The following is a 24,417-nucleotide window of genomic DNA, read 5'->3' as shown; positions in this document are numbered from 1 at the left end:
TACCACTTGAGCCACAGCACCACTTCCGGCTTTTTTCTTTTTGCTTATGTGGTGCTGAGGAATCGAACCCAGGGCCTCGAGCATGCAAGGCAAGCGCTCCACCACTGAGCCACCTTCCCAGCCCCTCCTTTATATAAATTTTTACCTTTGCAGCAGCACATCGAACTGCCATGGATCTATCTGTGAGGCAGGATCTAGCAGCCTTGTAAACATCTCTATGGCAAGGTGTAGCAGCAGCTCCTAGCCCATTCAAGATATTTTGCAGACTCAGCATAATTTCATATCGACCTTGAGACTAGGAGGAAAAAATTCAAAAATTGGCAAAAAAAAAAATCACTGTGAAGAAAGCATTAAGCACTGATAGAATCTCTCATCTGAAAAATATAGACGTTTTTGTACACTAACCCATGCTAGTATCAAGTAACATTACTTGACAAGTATTATTTATACATAATATTCTTCAATATAATTCACTGGGTTAATGTGAAGATTAACAAAACTATAAGAAGCATAAACCTTGTGTTATTAAGCATTCAATAAAGACTGTTACAACATAATAAGACTGAAGCAACATAATAAGAGTACAAGGTTATATCAGAATCTTGGGAAATTCTCTTTCTTTCCCTGTAAAGTTCAGATAATAGCATCTACCTTAGAGTCTACATGAGTTAATACATGTAAGTATGTTTAGAAGAGTGCTGAAAATACAGAAAATGCTCAACAGATTTCCCAGCTGTTAATCTTTTAACTTAGAAGTTAGAGTTAAAAGACCTGATCCAGCCAGATGCTGGTAGCTCATGCCTGTAATCTTAGCTACTCAGGAGGCTGAGATATGGGGATAGTTGTTCAAAGCCAGCCCAGGCAAGAAAGTATATGAGACTCTTATCTCCAACTGTCACTAAAAAGCCAGAAATGAAGCTGTGATTCAAAGTGATGGTGCTAGCTTTGAGCACAAAAGCTCAGGGACAGTGCCCAGGCTCTGAGTTCAAGCTCCAAACTGGCAAAAAACAAAAAAGACCTGGGCCATGAATATTGCTTAGTGGCATAGTGTTTGCTTCACATGAACAGAGTAGGGGGTTAGATAGCACTACCACCACCACCACACACCAACCCCCCAAAATTGGCAGTACTGGGGTTTGAACTGAGAGGCATAGGGTCTCAGGATCACTTGAGCCATATTCCAGTTCCAAATATAATCTGATCTAGAATTTTATTTCTAACTCTCAGTAATTGTTCTTGCTGTTTCCCCATCTACAAAATGAGGGCAAGATAAACCTTAGGTAAACACTCATTATCAGGCATATAGTACACAATAAAAAAAAAAAAAAAAAAAAAAAAAAAAACCCAAAAAACAAACAAAAAACCCCCCAAGGGATGGGAAGGGGAAACAAAGGAGGCGGCAACAATGCTTGATAAGAAATGTACTCATTACGTTGTCCATGTAATTGTATAACCCCTCTGTATGGTATCTTTACAATAAAAAAAAAGGAAATAAAAACAGATGACAGTGCAGATCAAAATTTAAAGTGTATAGCAATGATACAGGGATTCTATAAAAATGAGAATTTTGAATTATTAAGTTAGGTGGGACCTGGGTTTCTATATTTCTTAAAATTTCCTAAGCGATGCTTGAGCTTCTAGTCTGTGGCTATTTGAGGTGTCAGGGTCTACAGAATTGTTACATTTTCATCTTGTGAACTTGTTAAATTATTGAGATAAAATGACATAGCTTTTAGTTACTCATAGGTGTATTTTTTCAGTTCAACAAATCATTTATAGTTTTTATATACACTCTAAATTAAATGAAGGTAAATGCCTCTGTTTTAAAATATATCCTATCCTTGCTTACTGCTTGGAAGTATATAAACAGGGAATTTAAAAAAGTGAAAAGATAAAACAAAGAAAAACTGTCCAAATAGAGTAATGCTAAGTATCTATCTACCCACATGATTTGTTTCATGTATCAATCTAGAAAACAGCAAAACAAATGTCATCATATAGATACTTCTGTAAAAAATAAATAAAAATAATGAATGAAGGATAACACTTCAAAACTTCTTAGCAAATATAGTGGCACATGCCTATAATCCCAATACTTGGGAGGTAGAGGCAAGAAGATTATAAATTTAAAGTCAGCTTGGGCTATAGGCTGGGCTATAGGGCTACAGAGCAAGATGGATATCACAAAATCAAACCAACTCCTCAATTTTTTATCTGAGAATAAAAATAATAGTACCTTCAGCAATTCCTATGAACTAAAGTTCATTTGTACTGTTTGTTTTCAAAAGTTAATAGGTATCTGTAATGCTGATATATTTGTTGGAATCAACATGGGAAAAACTGAAAAAAGTTATTTTGAAAAGAATTACATAGCATTACCTGAGGTTGAAGGTTTAGAAATGATAGCTTTAGCTAATATTGTGCCCAACAGTTTTGAAACTGCAATCCGTACATCGTAATTAGAACCTTCAAAAGACTTAAAACATAGTGTAGTCACACTGTCCAGGTCTGTGCTCCACATGAAGATGGCCTCATTCTGAAGTTCAAGAAGACACTACTCATTTGGACAAATAAATAAAGGAAAACAAAATATGTGTTAGGCTCAGGCACACATGCATTATAAAAACTATAGGTTCCAACTAGAATAATATTATTTATATAATGATTATAGGAAAACATTATAAACAGTCATAAGCATTATACTAATAAGGCTACAAAGGTAAAAGGAGAACTCACTTTTAATTCAGGAAAACTGTCTTTCAAACCATAAGCAACTTTGAGGATAATTCCAACATTTAAATAAAATAATTTTACTGTACTTCTTAACCAATCATATTAAAAAGGCATGATTAAAAACAGTAATAAGCCTGGCACCGGTGGCTCACGCATGTAATCCTAGCTACTCAGGAGGCTGAGATATGAGGATCATGGTTCAAAGCCAGCCCCAGCAGGGAAGTCTGTGAGACTCTTATCTCCAATTAACCACCAGAAAACTGGAAGTGGCTCTGTGGCTCAAGTGATAGAGCACTCACCTTGAGCTGAAGAGCTCAGGGACAGCGCCCAGGCCCAGAGTTCAGGCCCCACAACCGACAAAAAAAAAAACAAAAAACTAATAAAATCCAAATCCAAAACAACATGAACTTTACCTATATATTTCGGTTTACATACTACCACAAGGGAAGCAATGTAAAGTGTAATGCAAGGAAACAAACTTCATACTCTTTGACCATGTGTTATTAATTACTTGAACCTTAGGAAATTCACATAATCTTCTGGGCCTGAGTTTCCTAATATGTTAAACTAAGACAGTTCTAAGTGATTACCAAGGTTGCAGCTGACATAGCTGTTACTAATGCTTTCTGTTAAATCTCAAGTAATTTCCTTTATATAAATTTTTTTTTGGGGGGGTCCGGTCGTGGGGCCTGAACTCTGGGCCTGGGCGCTGTCCCTCAGCTCTTCAGCTCAAGGCTAGCGCTCTACCACTTCAGCTACAGCACCACTTCCGGCTTTTTTCTTTTTGCTTATGTGGTGCTGAGGAATCGAACCCAGGGCCTCGAGCATGCAAGGCAAGCGCTCCACCACTGAGCCACCTTCCCAGCCCCTCCTTTATATAAATTTTTACCTTTGCAGCAGCACATCGAACTGCCATGGATCTATCTGTGAGGCAGGATCTAGCAGCCTTGTAAACATCTCTATGGCAAGGTGTAGCAGCAGCTCCTAGCCCATTCAAGATATTTTGCAGACTCAGCATAATTTCATATCGACCTTGAGACTAGGAGGAAAAAATTCAAAAATTGGCAAAAAAAAAAATCACTGTGAAGAAAGCATTAAGCACTGATAGAATCTCTCATCTGAAAAATATAGACGTTTTTGTACACTAACCCATGCTAGTATCAAGTAACATTACTTGACAAGTATTATTTATACATAATATTCTTCAATATAATTCACTGGGTTAATGTGAAGATTAACAAAACTATAAGAAGCATAAACCTTGTGTTATTAAGCATTCAATAAAGACTGTTACAACATAATAAGACTGAAGCAACATAATAAGAGTACAAGGTTATATCAGAATCTTGGGAAATTCTCTTTCTTTCCCTGTAAAGTTCAGATAATAGCATCTACCTTAGAGTCTACATGAGTTAATACATGTAAGTATGTTTAGAAGAGTGCTGAAAATACAGAAAATGCTCAACAGATTTCCCAGCTGTTAATCTTTTAACTTAGAAGTTAGAGTTAAAAGACCTGATCCAGCCAGATGCTGGTAGCTCATGCCTGTAATCTTAGCTACTCAGGAGGCTGAGATATGGGGATAGTTGTTCAAAGCCAGCCCAGGCAAGAAAGTATATGAGACTCTTATCTCCAACTGTCACTAAAAAGCCAGAAATGAAGCTGTGATTCAAAGTGATGGTGCTAGCTTTGAGCACAAAAGCTCAGGGACAGTGCCCAGGCTCTGAGTTCAAGCTCCAAACTGGCAAAAAACAAAAAAGACCTGGGCCATGAATATTGCTTAGTGGCATAGTGTTTGCTTCACATGAACAGAGTAGGGGGTTAGATAGCACTACCACCACCACCACACACCAACCCCCCAAAATTGGCAGTACTGGGGTTTGAACTGAGAGGCATAGGGTCTCAGGATCACTTGAGCCATATTCCAGTTCCAAATATAATCTGATCTAGAATTTTATTTCTAACTCTCAGTAATTGTTCTTGCTGTTTCCCCATCTACAAAATGAGGGCAAGATAAACCTTAGGTAAACACTCATTATCAGGCATATAGTACACAATAAAAAAAAAAAAAACAGGGGCTGGGAAGGTGGCTCAGTGGTAGAAAACTTGCCTTGCATGCATGAGGCCCTGAGTTGGATTCCTCAGCACCACATAAGCAAAAAAGAAAAAAGCCAGAAGTGGTGCTGTGGCTCAAGTGATAGAGTGTTGCTAGCCTTGAGCTGAAGAGCTGAGGGACAGCGCCCAGGCCCAGAGTTCAGGCCCCATGACCGGACCCAAAAAAACAAAAACAAAAAACAGAAGCTGTTTTATCACAGATGCTCCTAGGGCTCTAGATGATTTTACCTCTGGAATTGGTGCTAAGGTAAAGTTGGAAGGAGACAGAGATTACCATCAACCATTATTTGCATAGAAATGCTATTAATCTATCTTTGTTTAAAATAACACAAAATTACAGGCAGATTAATAGAATGGGTTCTAATAGGAAATTTATTTTATCTCAGTTTCAAGTGTGCTGTGTCACTGACTAGTCAGGATATGGGTGAACAGCAGGAATAATCTGTAATATCTGAGATGATGCGATACCTTACTAACTAAATTATAAAAGTAAAAAATAAGGACACTACCCTGGGCATGATGAAATATACCTATATTCCTAGCACTTCAAGGGGTTGAAGCAGGAGGATTATAGTTCAAGACAAGCCTGGGCTACCAACAAAATAAAGGATGTAATAAAATAATTACCATAACATTTCTGATTCCTACAGAGTAATCCTCTATTAACCATGTAAAATGTAGTATAGGTTAACTGAAGGAGATAAGAAGGAAATAAAAGTTCACAATGGCTATATCCTAGTAAATAAGCTTCTTTCAGACATACAGCTTTTCATAAAATCAGATTCTATGATTAAATTCTTTCCTGAATTATCTTCTTGGAGCTTTCAGAAAATTAATGCCAAAAAATATCAGGTTCCCTCAGAATTCCCTTCTTTTCTTTTTTTCTGGTTATACTGGTGGGGGTTGAACTCGGGGTCATGAGTCTTGAACTCTCAGCCTGGGCACTGTCCCTTAGCTCTTCAGCTCAAGGCTAGTGCTCCACCACTTGAGCCACAGTGCCACTTTTGGTTTTCTGAGTGATTTACTGGAGATAAGAGTCTCACGGCCTTTCCTTTTGGCTTTGAACTGCAATCCTCAGATCTCAGCCTCCTGGCTGTATTATTCTATTTCTAAAAAAGATTCAATGTATAGTGTACATCTTGTGCATCACTTAGAAATATTTGTAGATATATTTATATAGACAACTACATATGCTTGTAATATATAAAGCTCTGTTACGAGCTCAAAAAAGTATAAACCCATAAATGCAATGCTGTTCTTTGGTTGAACTTTATTACTTACCTCTGCACTCTTCATAGCCTTAAGAATATTCCCCACTGTATCAGCAAAGGTGTTACCTAGTATTCTACCCAACTTCTTGTACAAGGAACCCAAACACACAACAGCAGCACTGAAACAACATTTAAATCAGAAATAAGTCATGGTTGAAGAAAAAAAAACATGAATATGAAAAAAATCACTATTAATTTTTTTTTTCTTGGCAGTCCTAGAGCTATCTGCTTGCTAGGCAGGCACTCAACAACTCTATCCATTTTTGCTTTAGTTCTTTTTTAGATAGGGTCTCAAGATTTTGCTTGGAGTTATCCATGGATGATGATCCTCCTAACTATGCCTGGGATTACAGGCATGAACCATCATACCTAGCATATTGGCTGAAATGGGGTCTTACTTTTTTGCCTTGAATCTCAATCCTCCCTAAATCTCACCAATAGTTGAGAAGACAGGTGTGATCCATGTCCAGCCTTAAGAAATCATTGCTTATTCCAAGATGACAAAAGCTTGGCATCTTATTGTTCTAAGTTTTAATTTTAGCTGTTAAATTAGATCTGTGATCCTTTTTGGGTTAATTTTCAGTGTATAGTGTGATTTGAGAGTGTATCTTATCCTACTGTATGTGGATATCCAGTTGTTTTAGAATTATTTGTTGACACAGTTAACTATATAATTTTACCTTGAAAAGGTACAATTTCCCAGAATCTAATGCTACATTCTAAGGCATGATATTGAGGGGAATATAAAATAATTATATTTTTAATAACAAGAATTTTAAATGGCTATATCCGTGTTCAATGAATCTAAATCTCAGCCCAAATATTCTACCCTACCAAATGTTGCAAAATCAATTCTGAAAAATATTTCAATACAACTTCATTTATTAGATAGTCAAAGATGAGCTCAAATACTCTCCAAAAATTCTCACTGAAACTGAACTTTGAATACTTTATGGAGAATATATTCTGTTCTAAGGTAATAATCAGACCAATAAAAATTCCATAGAATTACTGCTGTGAAATCACACCTGGCTCACTGCCCTTTGTAAAATAGCAGGCTGAAAGGAACTGAATCCTATGGAGAAAGAAACTAAGCTATCCTTGGGACCTTGGAAGCTTTTTTCTGTTTATCATCAATTTTTACTACTTAAGTACATCCAAAACCTGAATAATTTGAAATACTATTAAATACTCAACTGCTAAAGTTTTAGGATGTTTTCAATCTCAAATTCAGACTTTAAATGTCTCCACTTATTTTAATGTATTCATGAATTCTTTTTGTTATTCTTTTTTATTGTTGTTATAAAAATGATATACAAAGAAGTTACTGTTTCATGTCAGGTAATGAGTACATTTCTTTTTTCTGCCAATATTACCAATCACACATTCTTTAATTTTAATTTTTGAAGCACTGGGAATCAGACCCAGGCCTTGTATACGTTAGATAAGCAGTCAATCATTAAGCTACATACTCAGCACCCAAAATAGTTTTTGGGGGGTCGGTCGTGGGGCCTGAACTCTGGACCTAGGCACTGTCCCTCAGCTCTTCAACTCAAGGCTAGCGCTCTCCCACTTGAGCCACAGAGCCACTTTTTCTGCATAATGTGGTGCTAAGGAATCGAACCCAGGGCCTCATGAATGCAAGACAAGTGTTCTACCATTGACTCACCTTGCTGGCCCCCCCCAAAGTATTTTTAAAAGGACATTCTCAAACAAGAAATGTTAGATTATCTTTTAAAGAATATGTTAGAACTGTATTTGAATTAAGCTTCAAAATAATTAAGTAGGTTGGGTACATTATAAAAAGTCATACAAGAAGGAAGCAATTTTTTGGTTTTTGTTAAGTTTTGAAGTTTAACTTACAGTTTGGTGGGAAGGTAACTTGGAGAATCATCTTTGCTACGAATAAGATCATTACATTTATCGATTGTCTCATAAACAGAGAATGTGTCTCCAATACTATAAATTATGGCTAGATTCTTAGCAAGGAGTTTACGAGTAGGAGGTCCTGGGGAGCTGTTCAACAAAGATAGGAGCTGTTCAACAAGAGTCTTCTGTTTCTCCCTTACATCATTCTAGAAAGAAAGATAACAAAAAATCCAAACTCAGAACAATTGTATATAATTCTCCAGAATAACTTTTATATAGAAAAATAAAAAATTATTTATGGAGCTCTCACAATTCAAACATGACATTTATGGTAAAATATTGTTAGGTTGAGTCTTGCTTGCCTTCCTTCAGTCATGTTTGTACGAATCTAGTGATTGTGGGGTATAGGGTATGGATTTTGTTTTGGGTTTTTTTCCCTTCCTGTTCCCCTCTCCCATTTTCAAATGGTTTGTAGCTGATGTTTATGAAGACAGTGAGTACTTAGAACTGTGCCACTAATGGAAGGAAATCCCATCTAAGAAAATGCATTTCTTTTTTTCTTTTGCTTTATTTTTTTGTTATTTTTGTCATTGATTTTTTTCTTTTTTTTTCTTTTTGGTAATAGTGAAATACAGAGGAGTTAGTTACGTAAGTCAGGTAATTACATATTTCTTTTTTAACAGTATTACCCCCACCTTCAATTTCTCCCAGTTTTTTCCTGCCTGACCTCCCTTCCCCCAAGTTGTATAGTTCATTTCCAACATAGTGTCTAATAAGTCCACATCATACCATCCTTTGGGCCTTCTGCTGGAAAAGTAAAATCAAGTTTCATTAATGCCTTTTTAATTGTATCCTCTAGTATTACAGAAGTAGGATAGTACTGTATCATACCTCTATGAATGTAAAATACCTTGTACCTGTTTTATATATAGTAGTGACTGTACTTTAACAGAGCTGTTTTTAATGTTACTCAAGTGAGATGTGATTAAGAAGCTAATAAAAAAAAGGTGCCAGGTACAACAGTAACAGAACTTGGCATTTTTCTGGGGTCTTTTAATCTTTTTTTCTTTTTATTAATAAGAGTGTGCTGGATGTTTAATTTGTTCATATAACTGTAAAACCTGTTGCTGCTATTGATGCATAATATATAGCTATTACTGGTCTTCATATATATGCGTGTACGGATGGATATATATATACATATATGTATACATATATACACATACATATATATTATTTGAATTTTTGGAAACGTTGGAAAAAGTATCCCAGTTTACCATGTTGAGTTGGCATTGTACAGAAATTAATAGCCATATTGGTCTAGAAACATTAATTTTTTTCCATTTATACGATGGTAAACTCACTTATTAAATATGAAAGGTATTAATAATGTGAGTTTGATTATAGAAACTAATAATTTATTCTCCAAATAATGAAAAATAAATAAAAATTATTAGTATTATTTTTGTGCCAGTAGTGGGGCTTGAATTCAGGGCCTCAAAGAGTTTCTTGCTCAGAGTTGATATTCTACCATGCTAGCCATACCTCCAATCTAGCTTTTGCTAGTTAATTGGAATTGGAGTCTGATAGACTTTTTATGCCCAGCTGGCTTTAAACTGTGATCCTTTAGTTCTTAGATTTCTGAATAGCTAAGATTACATATATAAGCCATTAGCACACAGCTACAAAATTATTTTAAGTGAAATTATAAAAAGTTCATAACATGCTAGGGTGTGCTCCGAGCAGGGAGCCCAGAGTATGGCTCCTCTGTTTACAACACACCCAACAGGAATCTGGGGCCATTGTGATGAAGGGGCACAACATTTGTGCCTTCTCTGGGAGCAAGTGCCCTACAGGTGGGGAAAAAAAAAAAAGTTCATAACATGGGCTGGGAAGGTGGCTCCATGGTAGAGTGCTTGCCTTGGATGCATGAGGCCCTGGGTTCAATTCCTCAGCACCACATAAGCAGAAAAAAAAAGCCGGAAGTAGTGCTATGGCTCAAGTGGTAGCGTGCTAGAGGGACAGCGCCCAGGCCCAGAGTTCAGGCCCCACGACTAGACCCCCCCCCAAAAAAAAAAGTTCATAACATGGCCAAACTGTTACATGAAGAGGTAATTTGTTGTTTTGCTGATTCATATCTTCAAAAACCTCTGAATCCAACCATGCCAATCTCTGTTAACAAAGACAAAAGCTGTATTTCTTCTACATCTGTATTTAAAAAACAGAAAACAAGCTGGGCACCAATGGCTCATGCCTGTAATCTTAGCTACTCAGAAAGCTAAGATCTGAGGATCGTGGTCTGAAGCCAGCCTGAGCAGGAAAGTCTGTGAGAGTCTTATCTCCAATTAACTACCAAAAAAAAAAAAGATAAGCCAAAAGTAGAGTTGCAGCTTAAGTGGTAGAGTGCTAGTCTTGAATACAAAAGCTCAGGGACAGTGCCCAGGCTCTGAATTCAAGCCTTAGAATCAGCACATGCACGCGCGCACGCGCACACGCGCACACACACACACACAATCCCCCAAAACACAACTTTGTATTTTTAACTAGAGCTTCTTAGTTATTAGGCCTTTGTCGATATATATATCTACATAAATAAAATAGTATTCTATAACCCATTACAGAGCTGATATTGTAATTTAAGATCAGAGTTCTCCTAAGTTTAGCATAATTTTTTCTAAGATTATATATGTAAATGCTAATAATGTTGTATCATTTTACTTTTGTGTTCTCTTCAAAGAGGTACAGAATATCATTATAAAGCTAATGATATCCAGGTACTCACTAACAACTAAATTCCCCAATTCATTATTTGTTAAGAGTATTATTTTTCTTTTGTTAAATTTAATTTTTAAACCTACAAGTTGCTTTTACTTTTTTCTTCTAAAGATCAGTAAACTTGTCAAACACTCTATCATGGGGACCCACAGCCAGATAGTGTCCATTAGTCTCAGAACAAGAACACATTTTGGGGTGTTGAGTTTGTTTGTTTTCCTCTTTTATAACACTTTGTCTTTTGTTAAGTTCTAAACCTACCACAAATGGTATTTTTTTTTTGTATTGCTGAGTATTATATTAAATTCAGGCCTCACCATGAGCAGTATTTTTATAGTACGTTTGCATTTTTCATCTGGTATTGTGATTATATGAAAGGATGCACTATTTTTAAATTCATGCTACATTATTTAGAAGTGCTTCCTCACAATGCTGAGTAAATTAATGAACTGAACATGGCAAAATGTTGTTAACTCCTGAATGTAGGTGAACAATGTATGACTAACCAGTTTTCTATCTTTGTACCCATCTTATGAGATTTTTAGAGGTAATATATTTATCAGGAGACTTCAAACTTTTCATTTTTCATTCTTCATAACTTTTTTTTTTCTTTTTTGGTGCCAGTCCTGGGGCTTGAACTCAGACTGAGCACTGTCTGAACTTTTGTGCTCAAGGCTAGCACTTGAGCCATACCTCCATTTCTGGCTTTCTGGTGGTTAAGTGGAGAAAAGAATCCTACAGACCTTCCTACCTGAGCTGGCTTCGAACTGCAATCCTCAGTTCTCAGCCTCCTGAGTAACTAGGATTACAGGTGTGAACCACCAGTATCTGGGCTCTTCATACCTATTATTTAGCACGAAACTACACAAAGGCTTCATGTTTATGGAGGGACAAAAGATACATAAGATAAACTTATCACATTTCATTATTAAGTCTCAACAAAGTTTACCTTATTAAAGCTAACTTATTAGGTTATTCTGGATACAAGTAAAAAAGTAAACCAGAGGAATTGAACATTATTTGATACTTTGAAAATTTTTGAAAATAGATTATAATCATGAAAAAAAAAACCTGTAATTTTCCTCACCCTGCTGGTTGCTAGCAAGAGCTTCTCCAAGTATCTCAACCACTCAAAAATAAACTCAGCCTTCTGAACATCACCTAGTTGATTGCACGCTTCTTCATTCAGCAATAAGCTATGAGATAATTCCATTTCTTGAAGCAAATTCTCCTAGCTTGGCACAGTTCTTCTCATTGAACTTTGGTCAATACACATAAGAATAAAGAATCTGCATCAAAGAAAAAAAACATTATTTTAAAGGAGAGCAAAAAAGGTAGGCAATCAGAATACAGAAGATCATTCATAGAAACTAAAAAGCATGTATATACTACCAACCTACCTATCTATTCTTTTAAAACTGCTATAGGGTGAAAAATCCCAATAGTAAATTTTAGTTAACACTGACACTAAATTCACCTTTGTATTCAGCATTGCCATTTTCTTTGGCTTTATTTATTTATTTATTTTTGCAGAGCTGAGGACCAAACTCAGGGCCTTTACTTGCTAAACAAGTGCTCTTCCTTAACACTACCTGTTTTAAAAAGCAAAGACATCATTGGTATCCATAAGCACAAATTAAAATTTAAAAAATTAAAATTCTAGAGGTTTTAAGGTCATACTGCCAGTTAATCAGTGTCAGGCTTTCAGTTTTCTTTGTAGCCTAAATGGGTATATATTAACAAATAATAACAAATATCCAAATTGTCCACCAAACCTCTTTAAACCTCTATAAAAGTTGCTATTTCCTGGGTCTTTGCCTTGTCATTCACCTGGAGATATAAACCAGGATGGTAAGGGACTTATATCCATGCCTATTTTTATTATGTGCATTTATTAGGAGTCCTATCTTTACTAGTATCTAGTGTTATCTCTGTGAGCCTGTGAAAATCAACCTCTTTTTCCTGATGATGCCTACAGGATGTTATCCAGGAATTACAGCAATACAGACTATGTCCATCCAAGGTAGACTTAATTTTGCTGTAGCAAATAACCAGCAGAAACACATGAGGCTTTTTTGGTTTTTACTTTTGTTTCCTTGTTTATCAAGATTTTCTGGGTGCATACCAAAGCCTTTCCAGAACATTTGCAATATATAAATTCACAAAGAAATTTATAATAATGACATTATGGGACCTTTTAAAAAAAGAGATGTGTGCAAATATGCAACAATAAAGCACATTTTAGTGGCACTAGGTTTTAAATTCAGGACTTTTATGCACTGGTTATTTTGGGTCCCATGATAGGACACTGGTCTTCCTATTTTATGTTTTCTGCAATGGCTGGGATGACAGTAGCAAAGCCCTTGAAATAGTTAAGTAATCAACCAACCAACCACAAATTGTGGCAAAATATAACAGGTGAATGTAATTAATTCCCCAAAATTTTGGTTTTGCATTTTTAAAAAGATCACAATAAGCTGGGTGCTGGTGGCTCACACCTGTAATGTTAATCTACTCAGGAGGCTGAGACCTGAGATCTGAGGATCAAGGTTCAAAGCCAGCTCTGGCAGGAAAGTCCTTGAGACGACGCTTCTCTCCAATTAACAGCCTGAAGTGAATTAATAACCTGAAGTGAAGCTGTGGCTCAAAGTGGTAGAGTGCTAACCTTGAGCTTTAAAAGCTTAGGACCAGTGCCCAGGCCCTGAGTTCAAGTCCCATGACCAACAACAACAACAACAACAAAAATCACAATAAATAGTAGGAAAAAAAAACAAAGAAAAGAAGATATAAGGTAGATTAAATATTTCACTACTCAGGTTCGGTAGCCCAAACCTATAGCCTAGGTACTTGGGAGTTTAGGCAGGAGGTGTGCTTAGATCCAGGAGTTTAGGAATTGCATAGGTAACAAAGGAGACCTGTCTCTTCTAGTAAAAGAAAATTAAACTACTTATTGTAGCAGCTCTCTTCAGGAACAACAAAGAAGGCACCATATACATACATATATATTATAGTCCTATTCATTAATATATCAAAAATAAGTTTGCCTAGGAACTGGTAGGTCACACTTTAGAAGCTAGCCTAGAAAAGAAAATCCATGAAGACTCTAACCTCCAATTAACCACCGAAAGAAGTGGTAGAGCATTACCCTTAAGCAAAAAATCAGACACACACAACACACACACACACACAACTGAAGGGACAGAGGAGTGGCTCAAGCAATAAAGTACCTGCCTAGAAAGTTCAAGGCCCTGGAGGAAAAAAAGATTATGTAAAACTCCAAGCTAACTAGCAACAGTTTACAGAAACATAGATAGACTACAACAGGCAATTAAAATTTAAAAATGTATAATACCTACCTTACATTCCCCTAAACAAATCTTATATTTTAGTATAAAAGCCAGTATTTAATATGTACAGGGAAATCAGATGTGAGATTTGTAGTAGGTTGAAGAAAAAGAAGAGTTGCCAATATTTAAACATGAGATTATACATACAAATCTGGGAAAAACATGTATTTGTCAAAGTCTATGGGGTTTTATTTTTTTTTTTACTAAACTTAATATTTATTTTCCAATCCTATACTTTCTCTTATCCGTGTTCTCTATGTTGGCTCAACTATTTTCACTCAGCTACTATTGTCTCCTCTATAGACAGTGGGTGACCCCTCCTAATTGGTCATGCCCCAGAGCTTGGGTGCTATTCCAGCATGTTTGTGCTCAAGGCTAGTGCTCTACCACTTTAAGCCACAGTACCATTTCTGGCTTTTTGGTAGTTAATTGGAGATTAATAGTCTCAAAGATTTTCCTGCCCTAGCAGGCACTGAACCATGATCCTCAGATCTCAGCCCTTCGAAGTAGCTAGGATTAGAGGCATGGCCATTGTTGCCTAGCTCCAGAAATGTAACTTTTAATGCACAAAGAACAACATAAGCAATGCTGCCAAGAATTCATTTTTACAGAGAAAGAATGAATAGCTATCTCTGATAGCTTGGGAGACAAAATAACCTTAGTGTCACACAGAAAAAAAATTTTTTTTCAGAAAATTTCTTGTAACTACCAGGGCAGTTGAAAACCTATCTTAAGAATCAAATTACCCTTTCTGGAGGTCATTAAGACTGCTGATGAGACATTTTTTTTCTTTAGGTAATGGCAATATTGTGGTGTAAAATCAAGCAGGAAAATAGCTAACACGATGTGATAATAAATAATTCAGCAACAGCTTGAGATCATAAACAAGGTAGAAAGTTATCTCTAATGCCCTCAATACATTCCTCATATAAATTACTACTAAAAGCAACCAATTCGTATTGGTGATATCACTTCTAAACCCCAAGTCTCCAGTGCACCTGGCATCATCATAAGTGCACTATCAATGTGATAAGGATCTGCATTTTGTAACTAACAGATGTTCCTGCTTATCTGAAATTTCACTTTTGGAAGATGGACACAAGTGTAATATCTTCCGTATATTTTAGTAAAACCAAAACCCAACAAACCCAAAAGGACTGCTTATTTTGATCTTACTTTACACTTTCATACTTCTGTTGAGATTTTTTTTTTTTTTTGTCGGTTGTGTGGCTTGAACTCTGGGCCTGGGCACTGTCCCTCAGCCCTTCAGCTCAAGGCTAGCTCTCTACCACTTGAGCCACAGCACCACTTCTGGCTTTTTCCGCTTACATGGTGCTGAGGAATCGAACCCAGGGCCTTGTGCATGCAAGGCAAGCACTCTACCACTGAGCCACCTTCCCAGCCCCTTCTGTTGAGATTATAAAGTGATCAGTTTACTGAAAGTAAACACACAATAGCAATATATTTAAACTTTAAAAAAAACATTTTGTTTTTGAAAAAGCATCTAAGTATGTTGCTAGCCTTAAACTCATGATCTTTCTGAGTATCTGGGATTATAGTAAGAACCACCATTCCCAATTTTAATATATTTTTTCAAAACACAGACACAGGGGGCTGGGAATGTGGCTCAGTGGTAGAGTGTTGACTAGCATGCATGAAGCCCTGGGTTCAATTCCTCAGTACCACATAAACAGAAAAGGCCAGAAGTAGTGCTGTAGCTCAAGTGGCAGACTGCTAGCTTTGAGCAAAAGAAGCTAAGGGACAGTGCCCAGGTCCTGAGTTCAAGCCCTGGACTGGCAAAAAACAAACACGCAAATAAAAAAACCCACAGAGATAGGCTGCTCATTATGACCATTTTGATAGGAAGTACAAACACAATTTTCTCTATTTAGAAAAACTGAAAATTAGGGGAAGAAAGTATTACTGAGGTTTTCTTTTTTGGTTGCTTTTATTTCAGTGTTTTCAAGTTACTTTGCAAAGGGAAAGAAGAAAATCACAAATAATCAAAGAGAACATCGGAAACAAGATAGGTTTACTGGACTCAGTTTTTATTTTTTTCTTCCAGAATACAATAAAGTGATTCACAAAATGAAAGTCATGGGAACTAAATGAAATTAAAAGCATATCAAGTATATTAAGTTTTGAAATAAGAGTCGTACTTAAATTTCAAAACTTTTCTTTCACTTCTTTCTCTAAAAGACAATCTCTAGTTCCCATTCAGCCTCCAGTCTTCCATATCTCTGGTTTTGTTCAAAAAGAATGAAGTGAAAGGAATAATAACCAACTCTCAAGAATTTCAACACTTCTGGAAACATATAAATCCTAAAATCCAAACTTCTCCAAAAAGTACAGCAATTATCTTTAATCCAGAAAGAAGATGGATTAGTGCAGCTTGATCTCAGATTCACACTTACTTAGACTTTACAAAATTATAGATTACAGAATAAGAATTCACAAGTTACACAGAACATTACATTTGTTCATGCTTTAGATGCTGCCTAAGGAAAGCCCTGTCCTACCTATAAAGAGCAAATGATATGCCTTCATTATTGTAGTTTACACAGCTCTAGGCCTGATCCTAATGGTGGTCTACTGTCACATATTAGCTTCAAGGCAAAAAAGGACAACTGAAGCAAATAATTTACAACTTGAAAGTTCTCTTTAATAGCTATGAATTGATTATTTAATCTTGACTATTTCATGCTTGAATCTGAAATTGTTTGCTTCTTTCCACAATAAACGCATTATTTTAAAATTCAGCTAAAAATTACTTACCTCAGAAAACAGCAGGAAAATCTAACAAATTCAATTTGAGGGGCTAGGAATGTGGCTCAGTGGTACAGTGCTTGCCTAGCATGCATGAAGCTCTAGGTTCGATTCCTCAGTACCACATAAACAGAAAAAGCCAGAAATGATACTGTGGTTCAAGTGGTAGAGTGCTAGCCTTGAGCAAAAAAAGCTCAGGGGCAGTGCCCAGGCCCTGAATTCAAGCCCTCAGGCTGGCAAAACAAAACAAAACCAAAAAAAAAGAAGTGAAAACTGGAAATAATTTATAAGCCCAACAGTGTGGCAAGTGGTTGAGGCTGACATACTCAAAGAATATTAGGTGCTCATTAAACATTATAGTTATATAGCTAATTGTGGTGGCATATACCTATAATCCCAGTTATTGAGGCAGCTGAGGCAAGAGGATTTTGAGTTTGAGGTCAATGGAGGCAACATACACACACACACACATATTATATATATATATATATATATATATATATATACACACACACACACATATAATATATATAACATATAAACATATATAAAGATATATAATATTATACACACATATATATTTTCTTTTACACACATATATATTTAATAGGAGAACCTCCAGGCCTATCCACTGGAGAAGAAAGAAGTTGGGGGAGATGTAGAACAACATAGCTGCACTGATAGCCCTACCAAAAAATACTGTACCAAAAAATACTGCTAACTATTGATGCAGTAAAAAAGGGAGTTATCCAGGCTGAAAAGAGCAAGGTAAAGAGGAAAAGGAGGCAGACAGAGATGATAAGTTGTTTCTAGTATTGTTTTCTTTCATTGGACATACAGTATTTAACCTTCTTGTACCTAACTCAATCCTTTTAAAGAAAAAAACTCAAAGTGGATGCAGTGGCTCATACCTGTTATCCTAACTAAGCTGGAAGCTGAGATGATGAGAATCATGGTTCTAGGCCAGCCTGGAAGATACATTTTTTGAAGTCTCCTCTCAACAGAAAAAGCTAGGCACAATAGAGGTCCAGGCTGACATGTGTATGTTTGTGTTTCTTATCACTGAATAAGGCCAGGAGAACTGCAAGTACACAAAACTCCAAGAACCATGAAGGAGCACATTTAGCAGTGTATAGAAATAGGGTGACGGGAAAGAAATGTGAATTAAAAAGAAAAATAATTTGTAACAAGTTGGGGCCTGATAGGACTAGAGGTTGGGATGGCTTTCACTAGCCCTTCTCTCTTGTTTATTCAAAGTTCTATAAAGGATGAGAAAAATGGCAGACAAGCTAGATTAAGAGGATAGAAAGTGGGAGCCCAACTAGAGGAAATGTTCTGGGTGTATGGAAGGGGAGGAAGGGGAGACTAAGTAGTAGAACCAACTTTATTAAGGAAGTCAAAAGGAAAAAGTCTTTTTTCCCCCCAGATCTCCTTACCAAAATTCTTGTAATTCACTATCTTATTTAATCCTCCTAACAATCAAGATTTTTTTTTTTTTTTGCCAGTCACAGTGCACCATGTCTGTAATCCCAGCTGTTTGAGATGTAGGGATTGAGAGGAATGTGGTTCTATGTCTATCCCAGCAAAGTTAGTGAGATCCTATCTCAATTAATAAGCTGGGCATGGTGTCTCCTATTAGGTAAGGGCACTGTCATCTAGCCTACTTCCAGGAAAAAAAACACTAAACCCTTTCTATAAATAACTTTAACTTGTACTCACTAGACACTATGGTGGAAAATGAACTATTCAACTTGTGGGTGGGAACAGAAGGGAAAAACTGGGAGAGAGCAAGGAAAGGGGTGACATGGTTCAAAAAGAAATGTACTTATTACCTGATTTATGTAACTGTAACCCCTCTGTATGTCACCTATACAAAATAAATTTAAAAAAATAAAAATAACAACATAAAGAAAAATAAATGGAAACAAGGAGACCAAAAATGATCGTATAGAAAGTTACAAAAACAGCTAGGCACCTGTGGCTCATGCCCATAATCCTAGCTACTCAAGAGGCTGAGATCAGAGGATCATGGTCCAGCCTGGGCAGGGAAGTCAGTGAGACTCTTATCTCCAATAAACCACTCAGAAAACCAGAAGTGGTGCTGTAGTCAGGTGGTAGGGCACTAGCCTTGAGCTGAAGAGCTGACGGACAGTGCCCAGGCCCAGAGTTCAAGCCCCATGACCGACAAAAACACACAAAAAAGAAAGTTACAAAAACAAGGTCAACAAGGTTGTAGAAATGAACATTTAGTAGGTGAGTTGAAAGAGAACCTTGAAGAAATCTTACAGAAATAAAGAGAAAAAACATGAAAAATAAGAGAAGGTGTAAGCAAAATACAGGACCAATGGAGGAGAGTTTCCTCAGAGACTAGAGAAAAGACGTGCTTCATCCATGCCATAAGACTCTTGAGAAATTGGAGAATCTAGGTTTGGGTGTGAAAGCTCACTGAATATCCTCTGGATAAACCCACACCAAGACATAGGAAAAAAATAACTGAAGTTTAAAAGGGCCAGGGCATAACTTAATTGGTAGGGGCTTGACTACCAAGGCAAAATACACACAGGAAAAATTTATCTAGGGCTAAAATGTTATTTACATGAGAGAAAGTAACACCCAGGTCTACTTTCAGCATTCATTTAAGTATTTCAGTTTCTAACCACAGCTATCAATAACAATTACTGCCTTTAGTGCTGAAGCATCTGATCTTTATGACTTTGTTGTTTATTGCATAACACTTTGCTCTTCGGTATGTCTTTAGCACTTTGAGCCTGTTTGTTAAACTGCTAAGTCTTCTATAGATGTCAGCTCTCAACTGACCACCCGGGCAATTAATCAGTAAGTACTAAAAGTATTAATTTATTCTTGGTCTATTAACAATTTTTATCACTGTCTACAAACCAAACTCTTGCATATCCTTCCTGGAAGAAGAGAGTTCATTCCGGACACCTAAAAATTTCAGAAGTACATTTTAAGATGAGAAGTTCTACAGTTTGTAATATGCTTACTAAATATCATCACCTAGCAATCTCATGACTTGGTGCTTGGTTGAGAATCTAGTACCAGGAAGTGAAACCAAACAAAAACCAGTCTATATAGCAACTTCCAGAACTCATGGATTTTATTAGATGACTAATGGTCCAGTTATCTGAATTCTAGAGGACCACATGAAAAGGGAAGGAGAGGCCAGGTGCTGGTGGCTAATGCCTGTAATCCTACTCAGGAGGCTAAGTTCTGGGGATCATTTGAAGACAGTGTGGGTAGGAAAAGTATGAGACTTTGATCTCCAATTAACCACCTCCTCCAAAGGAAAAAAAGAGAAAAGAAAAACCAAAAATGGAGCTCCAGCACTAGAGCCTTGAGCATAAAAGCTCACAAACACACACACACCACACAGTGAAGGAACAAACCAAGAGCAGAAAGAATTCAAAGGAGGCAGCAAACAATGATGAAATACTATTTAAATGTAGAGAGATATTTGGGGCTATGAGTTCAAAAGTTTACAAAAATTCCATTATTCCCCAAGCACAGCAGAATTTTCAGACAGACCAGGCCTTTTTGCTCTATTTGCAGAATAACTTGTATTTGCTGCTTGCACAAACTGCCACTCAGAACTTCCTTGTTAGACCCCATCTGCTAAGAATCCTCCCATCCCTTCTCTAACAGTACATGGCTTTTCTCAACACTCAGATTTATCCTTAATCCACATTATGGTCTGACCCTAGTTTTCCTCATGGTTCACCTTCTAATTCATAATACAGCATACAAAATACCTGGCCCAGAATTTTGTCCCATTTCTAACTTCTTGGAAACACACATGAAGGCTCTGCTTGGCAGACATTTGCTTCTCACTCCCTGCCAGATGTCCAGATAGTCTTAATTTTCCAAGTATAGCTCACTAGAGTAACTCCATGTTACTCTGCCTTCTTCTGGCTGCTACTGACTGGCTTATCCATGAAACAGAGTAAATATACCATCTGTTATGTCATTCCTCCATATTGTCTGGGAAGTACTCTGTTATCAAACAAATGCATTTCTACAGCAAAAAGAAGTCATTCACATGAGATGGAATAAATAATAACTACATATAGCAATTGTATTCTTTCAGGTCAATTTTGCTGCCAAATAAGTTTAGAAAAAAAATCTCTCAATTTTTGGGCCCCAGAATTAAAGATCAAATAATTTTCTACTTCTATATTCTTTCCTTTCTGTTTCTTCCTCCCTCCCCACTCCTTTCCCTTTCACCTTCCCCCTCCTCCCTCCCTCCCTTCCTTCCTTCCTTCCCCAACCCCTCTCTCTCAGCAGTACTAGGGTTTGAATTCAAGTCTTAGTGGCTGTACTACTGCTTGAGCCACACCTCTAGCAACGAAAGTATTAAGATTTAGTGCTTCAGCAGACAATTCCAGTTTCAGATTATTTTACTGGTACAAAAAAAAAACCAACATATATTACTTGTATTAAGTATTATATTATTTTATATATGAACCAAAATATTAACTCAGGCAACATATGAAGCTTAGAAATGCAACAGAAAAGGAAATAAATGCTGTAGTGTATTTATCCTTTGACAAGTATTACTTGGGCAATAAAGACAACTAAGTTACTAAAAAAATTATTTTAGTAAAACTAGCACCATATTATTATTTTAAGATTAGTGAAAGTATATGTTCAGCTTTAAATATTTACTATGATCACCTCTTCCAAGTTTTCCTTCTTTGGTATCATATAACCAGCTCTAGTTTCTTAGGCAAGTAACTATAACTTGTTTCATAGTGCTTTAACATTGCTATTTTTATGTATCTTTTCTAGAATGAACATCTTTCAGGTTGTTATTTATTTTTAAGAGTCCAAGCAGGATTCTGGATACAAGATCCAATTTCAGTTTATTAGATATTTGTTTGGAGTACTAATCCATATGGTTTTTACTGTAAATCCCTATTTAATTTCATGTTTACATTTATACTTCCAATAATATTCCATCTGATTTAATAACCCACTGCAGTCACTAGATTCCTGGTTTTAAAAAAAGTTTTTAAGTACAGGCAACTTGCTACTTATGATGAACATCATGAATAACACATTAAAGACAGACATTGACCAAATTGAAAAGAAAAATTCCACAGTGGATCTCAATTAAAGCTAAAAATCAAAAAAGCCATACCTTTCTTGTATTATTACATTTCTAGGATCCAGAGAGATTTATAGTTTCCACACTCACTTGACATAATTAAAGCTCAATTTAATATCTTAAGCACTTAGAGTACTAGTCCAGGAGCCTACAATTATTTCCCACAAAGAACAAAAGAGTAAATGCTTTAGGCTTTCTGGGCAATATAAACTTACAATTACTTATAAACATACAACAGCCATAAGGAAATATATAACCAAACAGGCAAGGGCATATTCCAATAAACTTTTACCTATAAAAACTGCTAAGATGGATTTGACCCACAGGTTGTAGCATGGTCCTTTCCTAGTCCAGCTGAAGACTTTAACACTAGATCTAGACAATGGACACAAATCTTTACTAGAACTAGACAATGGATAGCAAATTTTTACTAATTCCTTAGTCTCCAGTTAACTCACTTCTTAAATGAAGTCTAGTAAAAGCATCTCCACATCTGCTAAATAACAGAAGTGCTTTTTCTTTTTCCTCTCCCTTACTCTCTTTCCTCAGAACTGTTTTTGCTTTGTTTTTAAACCAGAAAACCACAGTCTCATTAAGCTCTTCAATTTTATCATAGGACAATTGGTGAGGCACTTAAGACTCAGTAAGGCTTTTTTTAATGCAGATGTCATTAAACAGAATTTAAAATAATTTTAAAATCCATAGTTTAACCTCTATTTTATTCAAAATGAAGAAAGTTCCAAAAAGATGTTGTAAACTATCTTAACACCTGTTTTTAAAATAAGGAAGGAAGAAGGGAAGGAAAGAAGGAAGAAGGGGGGGGTAGGGAAAAGGGAAGGACTGAGTAAAGACAAGTAAACGGGTACTTTTCCCAATAGCGAATGCATTCATAAATTTAAAACGAATGTAGTTAGTTCAGTTAATAGGTTAAACTTAAGTACTTGCCACTGAATTCAAAACTAGCAAAAGAAAAGGAAAATTACCTAATCTAAGATCCACAAATAGCACTGAAGAAGCTTCGCCAAAACTCAGGTCTTGAAGGTCTGGAGTCTTCCTATTCTGTACCAATCTATGTGAAATAAGTGCACTCCAAAGTAAGGCAGCATTCTCCAACTGTCGCTATTCTTATGCTAAATAAACTTGCCCGCCCGCCCCCTTTATTAAAGAAAGAAAAGCCTACGTCGCTTCAAAGCTTCTCTAACATCGTTTTCTCCAAGACACACTTGGTAAAACAAAAAGTTTGCAAAACAAGGAGACTTCTTCTCTGCATCCATCTCAAGCCCACTTTGAAGGGCGCTTCTGTTTTCCTAACGAATCTCGAGAAATTACAGTTCTTCACTGCACTGCGGGGCTTTTTGTTTCTCCTCTAAGCTAAACACATCTCCCCTAGGCTGTAAATTCTTTTAAGGGTGCTCACTCGGCTCCTAAAAAGCACTAAGGAACTCTTTGGGGAAAAAATAAAGTAAAATGATGGCACATAAAAACGATGTAGCCTTGGAGGAGGTCGGGCCACCTGACTCATCTGATTTGACAGCTCGCTCGCCAGCGGTACACGATAGGGTGATTAATCAGGACCAGAAAGCGCCGTGCAACGTGTCTGACCATTTACAATCACCCGAAACGACGTCGGGCTGGCCAACAGGGGAAGAAGGAACTATGTTCTGATCCTGAAGTGGAGACGGTCCGGCACCCCCCCCCCGCCCCGCCCAGTCCGGCAAACCCGAGAGGGCTGCCCGCCCAGAACGCACGGCCCCGGGGAGAACCGCGCCCGGAGGAAGCGGGGCTGGGGCCGAGGCGCTCGGGGGCCCGACAGGGCGGGTTCGGGGAGTGGCGTGCTAGCCGGGCGAGGCAGGTTCCGACCTCCCGCCTTTCCCCGCACCGGGCCCCGACGGAGCACAGACTCCGCGCCTACCTGTTGTGCTGGGGCGGGGGAAGGGAAGCCCGGCTTCTCCCGGGAGCCCGCGGGGACGACCGAGCGCACCGCCGCCGGGGACCCCCACGATCCCGCCAACCTCTCCCTGGCGGGCTCCCGCTCCCTAGGCCGCGACCCCTGACCCCCCTCGGCTGGACCCTTCACCCCGGAGCTCCGGCGACCACACGGCCTCGGCGACCACGGCCCGGCCCCTGGAGCCGCTCGCTGCACTGCCCGGGAAGGCCGGGGTCACCGTCCCGCACCAGCCGCCAGGCTGGTCCGACACCGCCCCCTCGCGCCCGGGCCGCGCCTCTCCCGGGATCCCCGACTGTCCGCCCAGAGGGTATCCCTCTTGGCTCCGCGCCGGCGCCAGTCCCGCCACGTTTACCTGCTCCCCAGCACGGCGAGGAAGCCCCGGGACGCGCGCGCCGAGGCCACCGGGAGGCACTGAGGCAGCGGGGCGGGGCGGGGCGGGGCGGGGCGGGGCAGGGGGCCGGGGGAGCCGAG

The 24,417-nt window shown here is 37.8% G+C and overlaps 1 protein-coding gene across 1 annotated transcript in view; it reads right to left on the bottom strand.

Annotated features, from left to right (window-relative positions):
* Positions 1-24,341, bottom strand: part of Heatr5a (HEAT repeat containing 5A) — a 123,849-nt gene extending 99,508 nt beyond the window's left edge. Inside the window, exons 1-6 of the mRNA XM_013033445.1 lie at positions 24,299-24,341; positions 11,848-12,049; positions 7,983-8,194; positions 6,130-6,238; positions 3,623-3,772; positions 2,380-2,554 (exon numbers count right to left, since the gene is read on the bottom strand). Coding sequence (XP_012888899.1) covers positions 2,380-2,554; positions 3,623-3,772; positions 6,130-6,238; positions 7,983-8,194; positions 11,848-11,973 — 772 coding nt within the window. The 5' untranslated portion in view covers positions 11,974-12,049; positions 24,299-24,341. The remainder of the gene's footprint in view (positions 1-2,379; positions 2,555-3,622; positions 3,773-6,129; positions 6,239-7,982; positions 8,195-11,847; positions 12,050-24,298) is intronic.
* Positions 24,342-24,417: the final 76 nt, after the last annotated feature.

Source organism: Dipodomys ordii, unplaced genomic scaffold (assembly GCF_000151885.1).
Source record: "Dipodomys ordii isolate 6190 unplaced genomic scaffold, Dord_2.0 Scaffold168, whole genome shotgun sequence".
NCBI classification, from domain to species: Eukaryota; Metazoa; Chordata; class Mammalia; order Rodentia; family Heteromyidae; genus Dipodomys; species Dipodomys ordii.
Note: the sequence above shows the minus strand (reverse complement) of the source record. Positions and strands in the feature narration are given on the sequence as shown.